This window comes from Schistocerca americana, chromosome 2 (assembly GCF_021461395.2).
Source record: "Schistocerca americana isolate TAMUIC-IGC-003095 chromosome 2, iqSchAmer2.1, whole genome shotgun sequence".
Lineage (NCBI taxonomy): Eukaryota > Metazoa > Arthropoda > Insecta > Orthoptera > Acrididae > Schistocerca > Schistocerca americana.
In genome coordinates, this window is record NC_060120.1 from 851,354,198 (window position 1) to 851,366,678 (window position 12,481).

Consider the following 12,481-nt stretch of genomic DNA (forward strand, 5'->3'; position numbering starts at 1 on the left):
AGAATGGGTGGGACTGCAATCCGACGACAAGAAAGTGGGCTAAAGATCTCAATGCACAATGGACACAATGCACCATGTAAGGCGCCCTTCCCCAATTGGCTCACTCTTTGGGAAAATTTTGAAGAATGGAGGTCAAACCTTACAGGGGACCATCACATAAAGGTTGAAACATATTAAACTCCTTTTAGTCGGCTCTTACGACAGGCACGAATACCTCAGGCCTATTCTTACCCTCAGACTCGCAGCGGAAGAGGGAAGTTGTGTGTGTGTGTGTGGGGGGGGGGGGGGGGGTCAAAAACTGTAGAGCGAGGCCCAGAGATGAATACAGTAAACATGTTCAAAAGGATCAAAGGAGGTAGGTTGCAGTAATCAATAGCGACAACAAAAACAACACTGAAGGCTACTGCTGCAGTCACCACAGACGCCTACTGCAGCGGCAACACCACAGGCAGACCAGCAATGTGGGTTGCCGGGCCAGCTGCGAAGGCTGGTGAACGCAAGAGTGTTTACCAGCAAGTACCACAGTTGACAACAAAGACGTAGATGTGGCCACTGTCCAACAGAGGGCATCAGCCGACAGCAGAGGAAGAGGGCGCAACAAACTATTACCTGGCAGTCACGCGTGTGCAAATAGTCCCCGAAATATCCTTCCACCCTGGGCTAGATAAGCCGGCGCCCGGCTGCTCAGTGGGTAGTTCTCGACTTGCTGAGTGTGGAGAAGATCAGCCGGTTCTGTGGTGTGCCACCTCGACCATCCTCTCTTCCACAACAATTACGATATGTCGCTTCCGTCATGTCACGCTAGCTACCAGCTGCTAAGCGAATTCGACATGGAACAGTTGTACGGGTATTGGGTTGAAGGGAACTCTGATTGGAGGAATTAGTTGTTTTTTGCTTGATCCACAGAAGGAATCCTTATTGTTTTGTTGGTTTTGAAGAGTGTGTTATGGTTGGTGGTTTATTGTAGTTTCCTTAACAAATAAGTTGGGAAATGAGTTGGTTCTTGCTCTGTAGTTTTAGCAGCTACTACATGGCCCAGTCACATTAATGTGTCCACCACCTATGTTCGATGTTGACATGCAATAACCACTCACAGACAATAGGTGACAGCACTAGCAATGGAGGGTATACAAAAAGTGTCTGGGGGGACGCAGAAAACAGGGCAGCTGTTATAACCCGGAAATCGTGCAATTTGGGCATGATTATTGGATTCTGGGCCAAGGGTGGAAGCACTTCCGAAACGGCTAAGTTTGTAAACTGTTCATGTACTGCTGTGGTTAAAGTATACAACACATGGAAAAAAGGCACTATCCAAACCCAGTCTTGAGGCAACTGTGGCGCACCATGAGCCGTAGGTGGCAGGGGTGAATCGATGTGCAACTGTTGAGCAAATGACCGCCTAGATGAACCAAGGTGCTACATACAGTGACACCTCAACGACCATTCAGAGAACACTGCTGCACATGGGCCTTTGCTGCAGACACCTGGTTCATGCAACCTAGTTCATGCGAATTGCTGTTAATTACCAACAAAGGCTGGAATTTGCATGCCAACACCGCAACTGGACATCCACTTAGCAGCAACAGGTGGCCTTTTCAGATGACTCACATTTTACACTTCATCGGACACTCGGCAAACACCCTGCAACAACCGTGGGAAGGGCCCATTTTGAGGGAGGGAGTGTCATGGCCTGGGGGCCATTTTCGTGGCATTGCCTGGGTGATCTTGTCATTATAGAAGCCACAAGGGGCCAACACAAGTATGTATCTATCCTTGGGGACCATGACTATCCTTACATGCAGTGCACTTACCCTCAGCCTGATGGAACCTACCCAAGAGGACAATGAAATGCCACACACAGCTCAAGTGTACATGCGTAGTTCAAAGAGTACCAAAATGAGTTTACCATACTCCCCTGTGCACCAAATTCACCCGATTTAAACCTAATAGAGAATTTGTGGGACCACCTTGATCGCGCTGTTTGCTTCGTGGATCCTCAAACAAAAAACATAGTGCAGCAGGTCACAGCACTGGAGTCAGCATGGCTCCACATCCCCATTAGTACCTCCCAGAATCTCACTGACGCTCTTCCTACACATCTCGCAGTAATCTGCACTGCAAAAGGTGGTTATTCAAGCTTTTGACAGGTGCTCACGCTAATGTGATTGTACAGTGTGTTTATAGACTCCAGTGCCATATCAGATGCTATTTGATATTCACTAACATCTTCTGTGGAAGTGCCTGGCAGAGCTCAGGCTACACCTCAAGAGGTTGATGAGTTTTGTGATGCTTTGTTACTACATTTGCCGCAAATTTTTCTGCCAATCGATGTTTCAGGACACTTGTTTACCATCCACTGGACAATCTGCATGACCTTCTTGGTAATTTCCAGGATCACTAGCGAACAACATATATCGAGTGTGCATCTGTCATGGCACGAGATATCAATTTTGTTTACAGCTTTGTCGACTACAGAATGTCACAGTGGTGAACCTTGTCAGCAGCATTCTAGAGATGAGTGAAGCCAGTGCCGTGTCAACTTTCACTACTTTTGCCTAGCCTGAGGTAATTCTGAGACTGTATACTGTGAAAAGTGGTTTACACTTCATTTATTCCCAGATCACGATTTTAGGAATTGTGTGGACAATCATGGGGAGATGTGTGTCAAGCTTCGTAAACAATACAGCTGGAGTGTACCTTGTCTATGTCAAAACAGGATTGCTCCCAGCTGCGTACACAAATTGCGGAATTGTTGACGATGAAGATCTGGATCACAAGTAAGGTTAATCAGATAACTGACTGTTTCTATGGTACATCTTTTTGTCATTTTTGTTGTCAAAGATTTAAACAAAATCAGTGTCTGATGCTATGACATTCATGTGCTCAGTACATGTCATTCACAAGTAATTTTGGAAATTACCCTCCTTATGGGTTGTAATAATGCAATCTCGACTTGTAATTCACTTTTTACAATCTATTTCTACATACTACTTCACGGAACACATACTCTGCAGTTTGAGTAAACAAGCCACTTTCATGAAACTAATTAATAATGACTGGCTGAAATAAAAGTATCTCTGATTGGCTGTTCATAAAAAGAGACCGATAGGCTGGCCAATACTTACCTTAACACAGTATAGCGGACAGCCATACAAAACTAATGAAAAAAATAAATAAAACTTAGCAAAGTAAAAAAATTATGTGTAAAAATAAACGCATGAGTAAAGCACCAAAGTTGAGACTGGACCTGAGGTTAACGTAGGTTGAGTACAGCAGGTTGGCAGGATACAATGTTGTGTTGGAGTGCAAGTTCCTATCTGCGCAGTTCTGAGGAACTGGTGGTGGGTGGGAGCATCCAAATGGCTAGGATGGTGTAGCAGGCACCTAGATCTTTAGAATTATGCTAGAGGACATGCTCCACCACTGGATATTGGGCATCCCATGGGTGGAAGGTTTGTCTGTGCTCATTCATGCACTCAGCCAGTATGACGGTTGTCGAACCAATATAGAAGGCCATGCATTGAAAACATGTCAGCTGATAAATGAAAAATGTTGTTTCACTTGTGGCCCTGTCTTGAATGATGTACGTTTTGCCAATGATGGGGGTGGAGTAGGTTGTTGTGAGCAGATGAATGGGGCAGATTTAGCAGCAGGGTTGGTTATATGGGTACAAACTTTAAGGTATGGGAAGGTAGTTTGGTAATGTCAAAGGGTTTGACAAAGATGACGTGGAGGTTAGGATGATGAAAAGCCCTCTGGGCAGTGTGTGGAGGATACTGTGGAGGAATGAGCTAATTTCAGAACTCTACTTGAAAAAGTTGTAGCCCTGGTGTAGTAATCTGTTGAGGCATTCAAGGCCAAATGGTACTATCTCCCAAGTAGTCCATTCCTTCCCTTCCAACAACACTATTCCTACCTCCAGGCAACACAGAATCACCCTATTTGTTACCCAACATTATTCTGGCCTTGAATGCCTCAACAGATTACTCCACCAGGGCTGCAGTTTTATCAAGTGGAGCCCTGAAATGAGATCATGCCTCCACAATATCCTCCCCACACCACCTACAGTGGCCTTTCATCGTTCTCCTACCCTCAACAACATCCTTGTAAAATCCCTGAACATTCACATACCAACCTCCCCTATCCCTGTAAACTGACCCTGCTGCAAAACCTGCCCCATGCATCCCTCCCCCCAAACCACTTACTCCAGCATCACCAACGATAAAATGTACAACCACCAAGGCAGGGTCACGTGTGAAACAACATACTGCATTTGTCAGCTGACATGTGTTCACTGCACAGCCTTCTACATTGATACTGCAACCACCAGACTGGCTGAGAGCACGAATGGACACTGATAAACTGCCTGCCTGGAGGGTGTCCAATACCCAGTGGTGCAGCATGCCCTCCAGCTTAATTCTAGAGTACTAGGCACCTGCTACAACATACAAGTCATTTGGATTCTTCCACTCAACACCAGTCCCTCAAAACTGCACAGGGAACTTGCACTCCAATACATCATGGACTCAACCTATGTTAACTTTGGCTCTGGTCTCTCCTTTGGCCCTTTACTCCTTTTAAACATCTCTTTAATTTTTTATTATATTATATTTCCCTTCTTACTTAGTATCATTCACCTCATTCACTGCTCATATACCTCTTCACTACTCAATCTATCTTCTTTGCTTGGAAGTTGGCATACACATGATGTGCTATGTTCAACTTCTTTTTGACACCCTTTACTCCATCTTTGCTCACCTTCTTCTTGTCACCTCATAACCATGGTTCTGAGCAACCTGCGTCCACTTTTCCTTTCATCCCTGCCTCCTCTCTAATGTAGGAGCAAGTTTCTAACGTCTAGGTTTTATTTATTTATTTTGTTAGTTTAGGGGGGGGGGGGGGGGAGGAGGAGAAAGAGATTTGAGTTTAACGTCCCATCGACAACAAGGTCATCAGGGATGGAGCACAAGCTCGGATTACGGAAGGAAACCAGCCATGCCCTTTCAAAGGAACCATCCCAGCTTTTGCCTGAAGGGATTTAGGGAAATCATGGAAAATCTAAATCAGGATGGCCAGTTTGAAACGTCGTCCACCTGAATGTGGATACAGTGTGCTAATCACTGTGTGACATTAATCAGTTCTTCGGTTTTGTGTGACGTAGGCTGTACTGAGCTAAGGTAAGCACTGCCCAGTCCATCAGTCTCTCTGTATATTTCTCACACATCTGCATGAAATTTTCCTTTTAAGCAACTATCTGACTGTGCCATTCAAGAGTCAGTTCCAGCATGTTTCTGAATTGGGTCTAACAATCATCTCAAGATCATAGCTAGTTGCAAGAAATTTTGCACAAATTTCGGCTTGTATGGCATTCATCTGGCGAGGATGTAAAATGGAACACAAGACAAACAGTTCAGGAACAATATTCATAACAACAATTAATAATAAAAGTAATAATTAACAGAAATGCCTTGACCCCCAAGTGATTATCTACAAATAATAGCATTTAGCGAAATATGATACAAAGGACTGTGAAACTGGATACATAATTGCTTACTGAACTTTTTTAAGTGTAATAATTTTTTTGGATCTATTGTCTTTGGTGTAGTATCTTGATATCTACCGTGTTTATAGTAATGTACTGGAGCAATACATTTTTTTTTATATTGTGAATTGTATGGTCCGACATATTGAAAGTCAAACATCAATCACCTTGCATGTGAAAATTCTTAGGAAGCACCTTTGTTGCAATTCAATGTAAAGCTCTATTCATTAGCTTTTCAATGATATACATATCACTGCTGAATATGCATTAGAACCAAAATTATAGTAATTTATATTAAAAAGACACATATAAATTTCATAAAATTTCGTAGCTCGGTAGACCTATAACTTCCTTCACAGTTGTCATACACTTCTGCAAACTGGTAGTTTTCATCTCTTATCTGTATCACTGAATGCAAGTGTGAAAGAAATCTGTGTGGGTCATGTTGAACGGTGTTGAACTGACAAGGAAAACAAGTGAGATTATTGGATAGTAAGACCTATGTTTACATTCCAGGAGCCAGCCAACGAAATTGGAACAGAAAGAGTACTGATCATATCTTGGCAGGGTACATCAGGGTTATTGAACCAAATAGCCAAAGAATCATAAATATGACAGACATTATTTTTAATGAAGGTACTTGTAAACAGTAGCTATAAAGAAGTAACTGAGACATAGGAACCAAGTGGAATGTTTGTTCTGTTCATGTAACAGAAGCAGAATGAAATAATGAACTAGAAGAAATTGATTCTGAGCCTGAAACTATCACAACAAGCAGTGGTTCAAAAAGTACTAGCTGCAATGAGGAATCAAGTTCAGAAAATGCAATTAATGATAATGAACAATCACAGTAACAGGAGTCAATAGAAAGAATTTCAAACCCAAAGAAACCGCATGGTTTCATGATCTGTCAATCTAAAGTCTAAATCTCAATCTTTCTCACTGAAAAAGCAATGATATCAGAAAATGCAGAAAACTGGCAATGAGCAATACAAGAAAAGTGCAGAAAGACAAACACACATGGGAACCAGCCAGTTTACCTTCAGACAAAAAACCAATAAATGCTGTATGGATCTTCAAAACAAAGGAAGAACCAAAAGGCTACATTGTACATTATGAAGCACACCTAGTAGGAAAAGGATGTGTTCACAAACAAGACCAGGACTACAATGAAACATATGTACTGATTTTTAGGTATCTATTTTCTAGGTTTGTTAAACATGGTCTTAACACTGATCATCTAGATGTTGCCACAGATTTCTTGCAAGACAACTTATATTTAGCGATCTTTGTAAAAGTTCCCGAAATAGATCCAGTTACAAGATTAAAAAAAGGCATTATACAGGTTAAAGCACGGTGGCCAGTTCTGGAAATTGAAATTAGACAGTAGCCCTACACTCTTGAACATAAACTTCATAAGATCAAGAGGTGACTCATGTGCCTATACAAAAGCAAGTTCCAGCGATACTAACAGTAGTTGTTTATATGGATGATATGCTGATTTTCATTAACACTCCAACAGAGAAAGCTGTATACGAAAACAAACAACGAGAAAAATTCAAGCTGAGAGTTCTTGGTAAAGCTACTATCTGTTTATAAATGCAAATTACTAGCAACAAATAATGTTGGTTGTGGCTAGTCTGAGATACTTTGTGGAGCGCATTCCTAACAGATTCAACATGTAAGTGTGTAACCCTTAATCTACACCACTGGACTTTTGTGATCACTCATGATATGAGTCCAAAAACAGAACAAGAAAGAAGCTGTGAAGAACATACCTTATCATGAAGCAACAGGAATATTCATGTACGTTCAATAAGGAATAAGTCCAAACCTAGCTAAGTCAGCAGGAATTGTCAGCATCTTTTTGTAATAATCCAGTGTTATTTCACAAGCAGGTAGTCAAAAGTATCTTTAGACATCTGAAAGGTACTAAGAATATGAAACTACTGCTCTCTAAAGCAGAGGATCTCATGATAATGGGTAACTGTAAAGCAAAATGGGCTTTCTGAGGACAGAAAATTGACAACTGGATACCTGTTTAAATCTTAAGGAGCAGTAATATCCTGGAACTGTCATGAACAATTAAGAGAAGCCTTATCTACAAATTCATTGTAATATATGTAGGTTGACCAGATATTTCAGTTTTGTTGGGACAGTCCTAAGTCTACAAATGCTAGAAATGTAGGTTTGCCTTTCCTTAATCTACCTTCTAAGCTAAGTCATAGGGTCAGTATTGCCTTGTATGTTCCAACATTTCTACGAAATCCAAACTCATCATCCCCAAGGTCGGCTTCTACCAGTTTTTCCATTCGTCTGTAAATAATTTGTGTTAGTATTTTGCCGCCTTGACTTACTAAACTGATAGTTCGGTAATTTTCACACTTGTCAACACCTGCTTCCTTTGGGATTGAAATTACTACATTCTTCTTAAAGTATGACGGTATTTCGCCTGTCTCATACATCGTGCTCAACAGATTGCATAGTCTAATACATGGCAGAGTCTGTCATGACTGACTCTCCCAAGGCTATCGTACCTCCCATTTCATCTTCATCTATGTACTCTTCCATTTCCATAATATTTCCCTCAAGAACATTGCCCTTGTATAGACCCTATACATACTCCTTCCACATTTCAGTTTTCCCTTCTTTGCTTAGGACTGGTTTTCCATCTGAGCTCTTAATTTCACCAAAGGCCTTTAATTTTCCTGTAGCCATCCCTGCTTAGCCATTTTGGACTTCCTGTCTATCTCATTTTTGAGGCATTTGTATTCCTTTTCACCTGCTTCATTCACTACATTTTTCTTCCTTCATCAATTAAATTCAGTATCTCTCCTTTTGCCCAAGGGTTTCTACTAGCCCTCATCTTTTTACCTACTTGACACTCTGATGCCTTCACTATTTCATATCTTAAATCTACCCATTCTTATTCTACTGTTTTTCTTTCCCCAGCTCTTGTCAATCATTCCCTTATGCTCTCTCTGAAACTCTCTACAACCTCTGATTCTTTCAGTTTATCCAGGTCCCATCTCCTTAAATTCCCACCTTTTTGCAGTTTCTTCAGTTTTAATCTACAGTTCATAATCAACAGATTGTGGTCAGAGTCCACATCTGTGCCTGGAAATGTCTTACAATTTAATACCTGGTTCCTAAATCTGCCTTACCATTATATAATCTATCTGAAACCTTCCGGTGTCTCCAGGCCTCTTCCACGTTTATAACCTTCTTCCATGATTTTTAAACCAAGTGTTAGCCATGATTAAGTTATGCTCTGTGCAAAGTTCTGCCAGGTGGGTTCCTCTTTCATTCCGTACCCTCATTCCATAATCACCTACTACTTATCCTTCTCTTCCTTTTCCTACTGTCGAATTCCAGTCCCCCATGACTATTAAATTTTCGTCTCCCTTCACTACGCGTGTAATTTCTTTTATCTCATCATACATTTCTTCCATCTCTTCGCCATTTTTGGAGCAACTTGGAATATAAACTTGTACTAATGTGGTAGGTGTGGGCTTCGTGTCTCTCTTGGCTACAATAATGCGTTCACTATCCTGTGCATAGTAGCTTATTCACACTCCTATTTTTTTTATTCACTATTAAACCTACTCCTGCATTGCCCCTATTTGATTTAGCATATATAACCCTGTATACACCTGACCAGTAACTTTAACCTATCCATTTCCCTTCTTAAATTTTCTAACCTACCTGCCCTATTAACAGATCTGATATTCGATGCTCTGATCCCTAGAATGCCAGTTTACTTTCAACATGATACAAAATATATCCAAGCCACTAGAATAAAGAATTATATCTATCAGTCTTTACTTATTTTTGAAGAAAAGAATTTTATTTATTTATAATGTTACTATATGTTCTTTTTCGATTCACAAAATGGAGACACGTCTTGCTGTGTGTTTTTCAGCTGCTGCATCGTCACTGATCGACTACTGATTTCAAAATATCACAATAACTGAGAAGAAACGAAAGCGTTTGTGTGGTAACGAAGTTACGTATACAGTACAAGAACTCGGCAGGCTCAATGGCTTCAAAGTGAAACAGATCCGAACCCCAAAAAGTATCGTCTCAATCTACTATTTGACAACAAGGCAGAAACTGACTTATCGAAGGTAGTGGATGCAAGAGTCGAACCAAACATGTACACACAAGGCATCACTTCAGAGAGTAAACAGTAAGTCCCAGTGCTGTGGAGCATATACCTTCACAATAAATGCTAGTAAGCATAAGGACAAATCCTAGTCAGTATCTGCTACTACAAGATTTTGGAGTGTAAATTAATTTATCTTGGCTCAAAGTAAACTACACAAGATAAAAAATATGGGTAGTCTTTAGGGTGTAATTGGGATGTTTAGTTTTTCTGACCTGCTACTACATATAAACACTTGTAAACAAACAAACAAATAAGTAAAAAAAAAGTTTCCGCTGGCAACGTCATTTATCGATCATCATAACGACATATAAAATACAAACAATCCAGCAAAATGCTATCCAAATTACTAAACAATGTAACGTTACACCAGGCTCGATTTGGTGTACAATAAATGCACTCTCAAAACTAAAACGTACAGGTTACCGGGGCACTATAACTCACTTTTGCAATCCACGGATTTCTTCTTTACTCATCCACACCCACGATCACTGCAACTTAACAGCATGCAACATGTGTTATTTTGTTTTGTTTATACGTCGCACTACAAAGTCAAAGAAGTTCGAACAACATTCATTGCAACCAAGGATGTTAATTGTCACAGACATTTATGGCACAAGCGGCTCGTGGACCACGTGCGTCTCGCGGACCCCAAGGAAGCACTTCACGGCGTCATCAGAAAGGCCGAAAGCGTGACAGCGATGTCCAGTGACCAGTAAGCAGCTCTGTTGACATAAGTGACGTCGTCACCTGTTGGCCGCAGCGTTTGTAAACTTGCCTTCAGCTATCGTTTTGGAACGTCAAGTCAATCCAGATGGTTTGAAAGAAGCTTCCGTTAGTACTCTGTCGGAAATGCCATCAATTCCATGTGAGCTTTTACTTTTGAGTGAATATATTATTTTTCTAATTTCAGTAGGAGAGGTGGGTTGAATTTCAGTTTTATCAAATTGCATAGGTACTGCGTCTTCCATACAGTGCCTTGCATTTTCTAATGAATAGCTGGATCCTATTTTCTCTACAACAATTAAAAATGATTATTAAAAATGTTTCCTACATCTGATTTCTTGTTAACAAATTTTCATTGTGTTTGATAGAAATACAGCCTTCTGTGTTCGCGGGTGACTTTTTTCCCTTTTAACAATATTCCAAATTGTTTTAATTTTATTATCAGATGTGCTAATCTCAGGTATAATGCACATACTTCTGGACTTTTTAATAACTTTTCTTAATACAATGCAGTAGTTTTTATAATGTTTCACTGTTTTGGGACCATTACTCCTCCTAGCTATAATATACATTTCCCTTTTCTGTTTACAAGATATTTTTATCCCCTTACTAAGCCAAGACTTTGTACATGGTTTCTTACAATTAAAATTGAGCCGGCCAGTGTGGCCGTGCGGTTATAGGCGCTTCAGTCTGGAACCGCGTGACCACTATGGTCGCAGGTTCGAATCCTGCCTCGGGCATAGATATGTGTCATGTCCTTAGGTTAGTTAGGTTTAATTAGTTCTAAGTTCTAGGCGACTGATGACCTCAGAAGTTAAGTCGCATAGTGCTCAGAACCATTTGAACCAATTAAAATTCACTGTTTTCTTGGTGAAACTGTATTCAAATATACTCATTAAGGTATCATGAAATAGGTTAAATTATAAATTAGCATCATGTTCCCTGTACACCTCATCCCAGTCCAACTGTTGCAAGCTTTCCCTAAAATTTTGAACTGTTAAATCGTTAATTGAACACATTATTTTGGAGGACTGTTTTGCATTACTCTATGGAGCTATATCATATACTGTAGCTAGCTGTGCATCAAGATCAGACAGACCATTCTTAACAACAAAAGGTTTTATTTCATTAAATTTATCTGTGTCTACAAAAACATTATCTATCAGTGTGCTGCTTTCCTGTACCACCCATGTAGGAAAATCAATAACTGATGTCAAATTGAAAGAACCAGGTAATACTTCGAGGTCAAGCTTCCAATCAGACTCTTTCAGAAAATCTACATTGAAATCCTCACAAACAATAATTTGCTTTCACTGTCTGACAGATAGCACAACAAATAATCCAGAACCCAAGTTTTTCAAAAAAGTTGAATATTTCCAAATGGGGACCTATACATGGCTACAATTATAAAATTGCCATTATTTAGGTTAAGCTCACACACACATCCCTCTATATTTTTCTCTATGCAAAATCTTTTGGTTTCCAAATTTTTCACATTGTGATAGATTTTAATATATATGGCAACTCGTCCTCTCTCCATAGTTACTCTAGTTACATATGCTGAAGGCTTATATCCACCTACATTTACCATTTCTGTACCTGTGACTATATAATGTTCAGATAAGCTTAGTACATTTATTCCATCCTCAGTTTCTAAATCTTCTAAACAAACAATAAGCTCATCTACCTTGTTTTTTTATTTTCTATGACATTCTGATGCAATATATTAACATTATTTTTCACTGTACGGTTATGAGACTCTTGTGATATTTTAAATTCTCTAGTACCTGCCTGTCTGAACTTCTCATTAGCTTAATTTCAATCAATGTAGGATGACTGGACTTTGATCTTAGCCTAAAAGAGTACTCCCTTAAACATTTTGCTATCATCCCAGCCAGTTTACCCTTCCCTTTCCTATTGAGATAGAGGCCATGTTTGTGAAGTCCCACCTACCAATACCATCAACAGGAATCAAACCTATGCCTGACAAAGCAGCCACTCAAAGCAGCTCCTGTAGCACCATATTGACCCTCCCGACAGATCTGTGC

The 12,481-nt window shown here is 40.2% G+C and overlaps 1 protein-coding gene across 1 annotated transcript in view; it reads right to left on the minus strand.

The window, feature by feature from the left end:
• Positions 1-10,300, minus strand: part of LOC124595646 (ATP-dependent RNA helicase DDX54) — a 132,896-nt gene extending 122,596 nt beyond the window's left edge. The window contains exon 1 of the mRNA XM_047134480.1: positions 10,152-10,300. Coding sequence (XP_046990436.1) covers positions 10,152-10,183 — 32 coding nt within the window. The 5' untranslated portion in view covers positions 10,184-10,300. The remainder of the gene's footprint in view (positions 1-10,151) is intronic.
• Between the last annotated feature and the right edge of the window lie 2,181 nt (positions 10,301-12,481).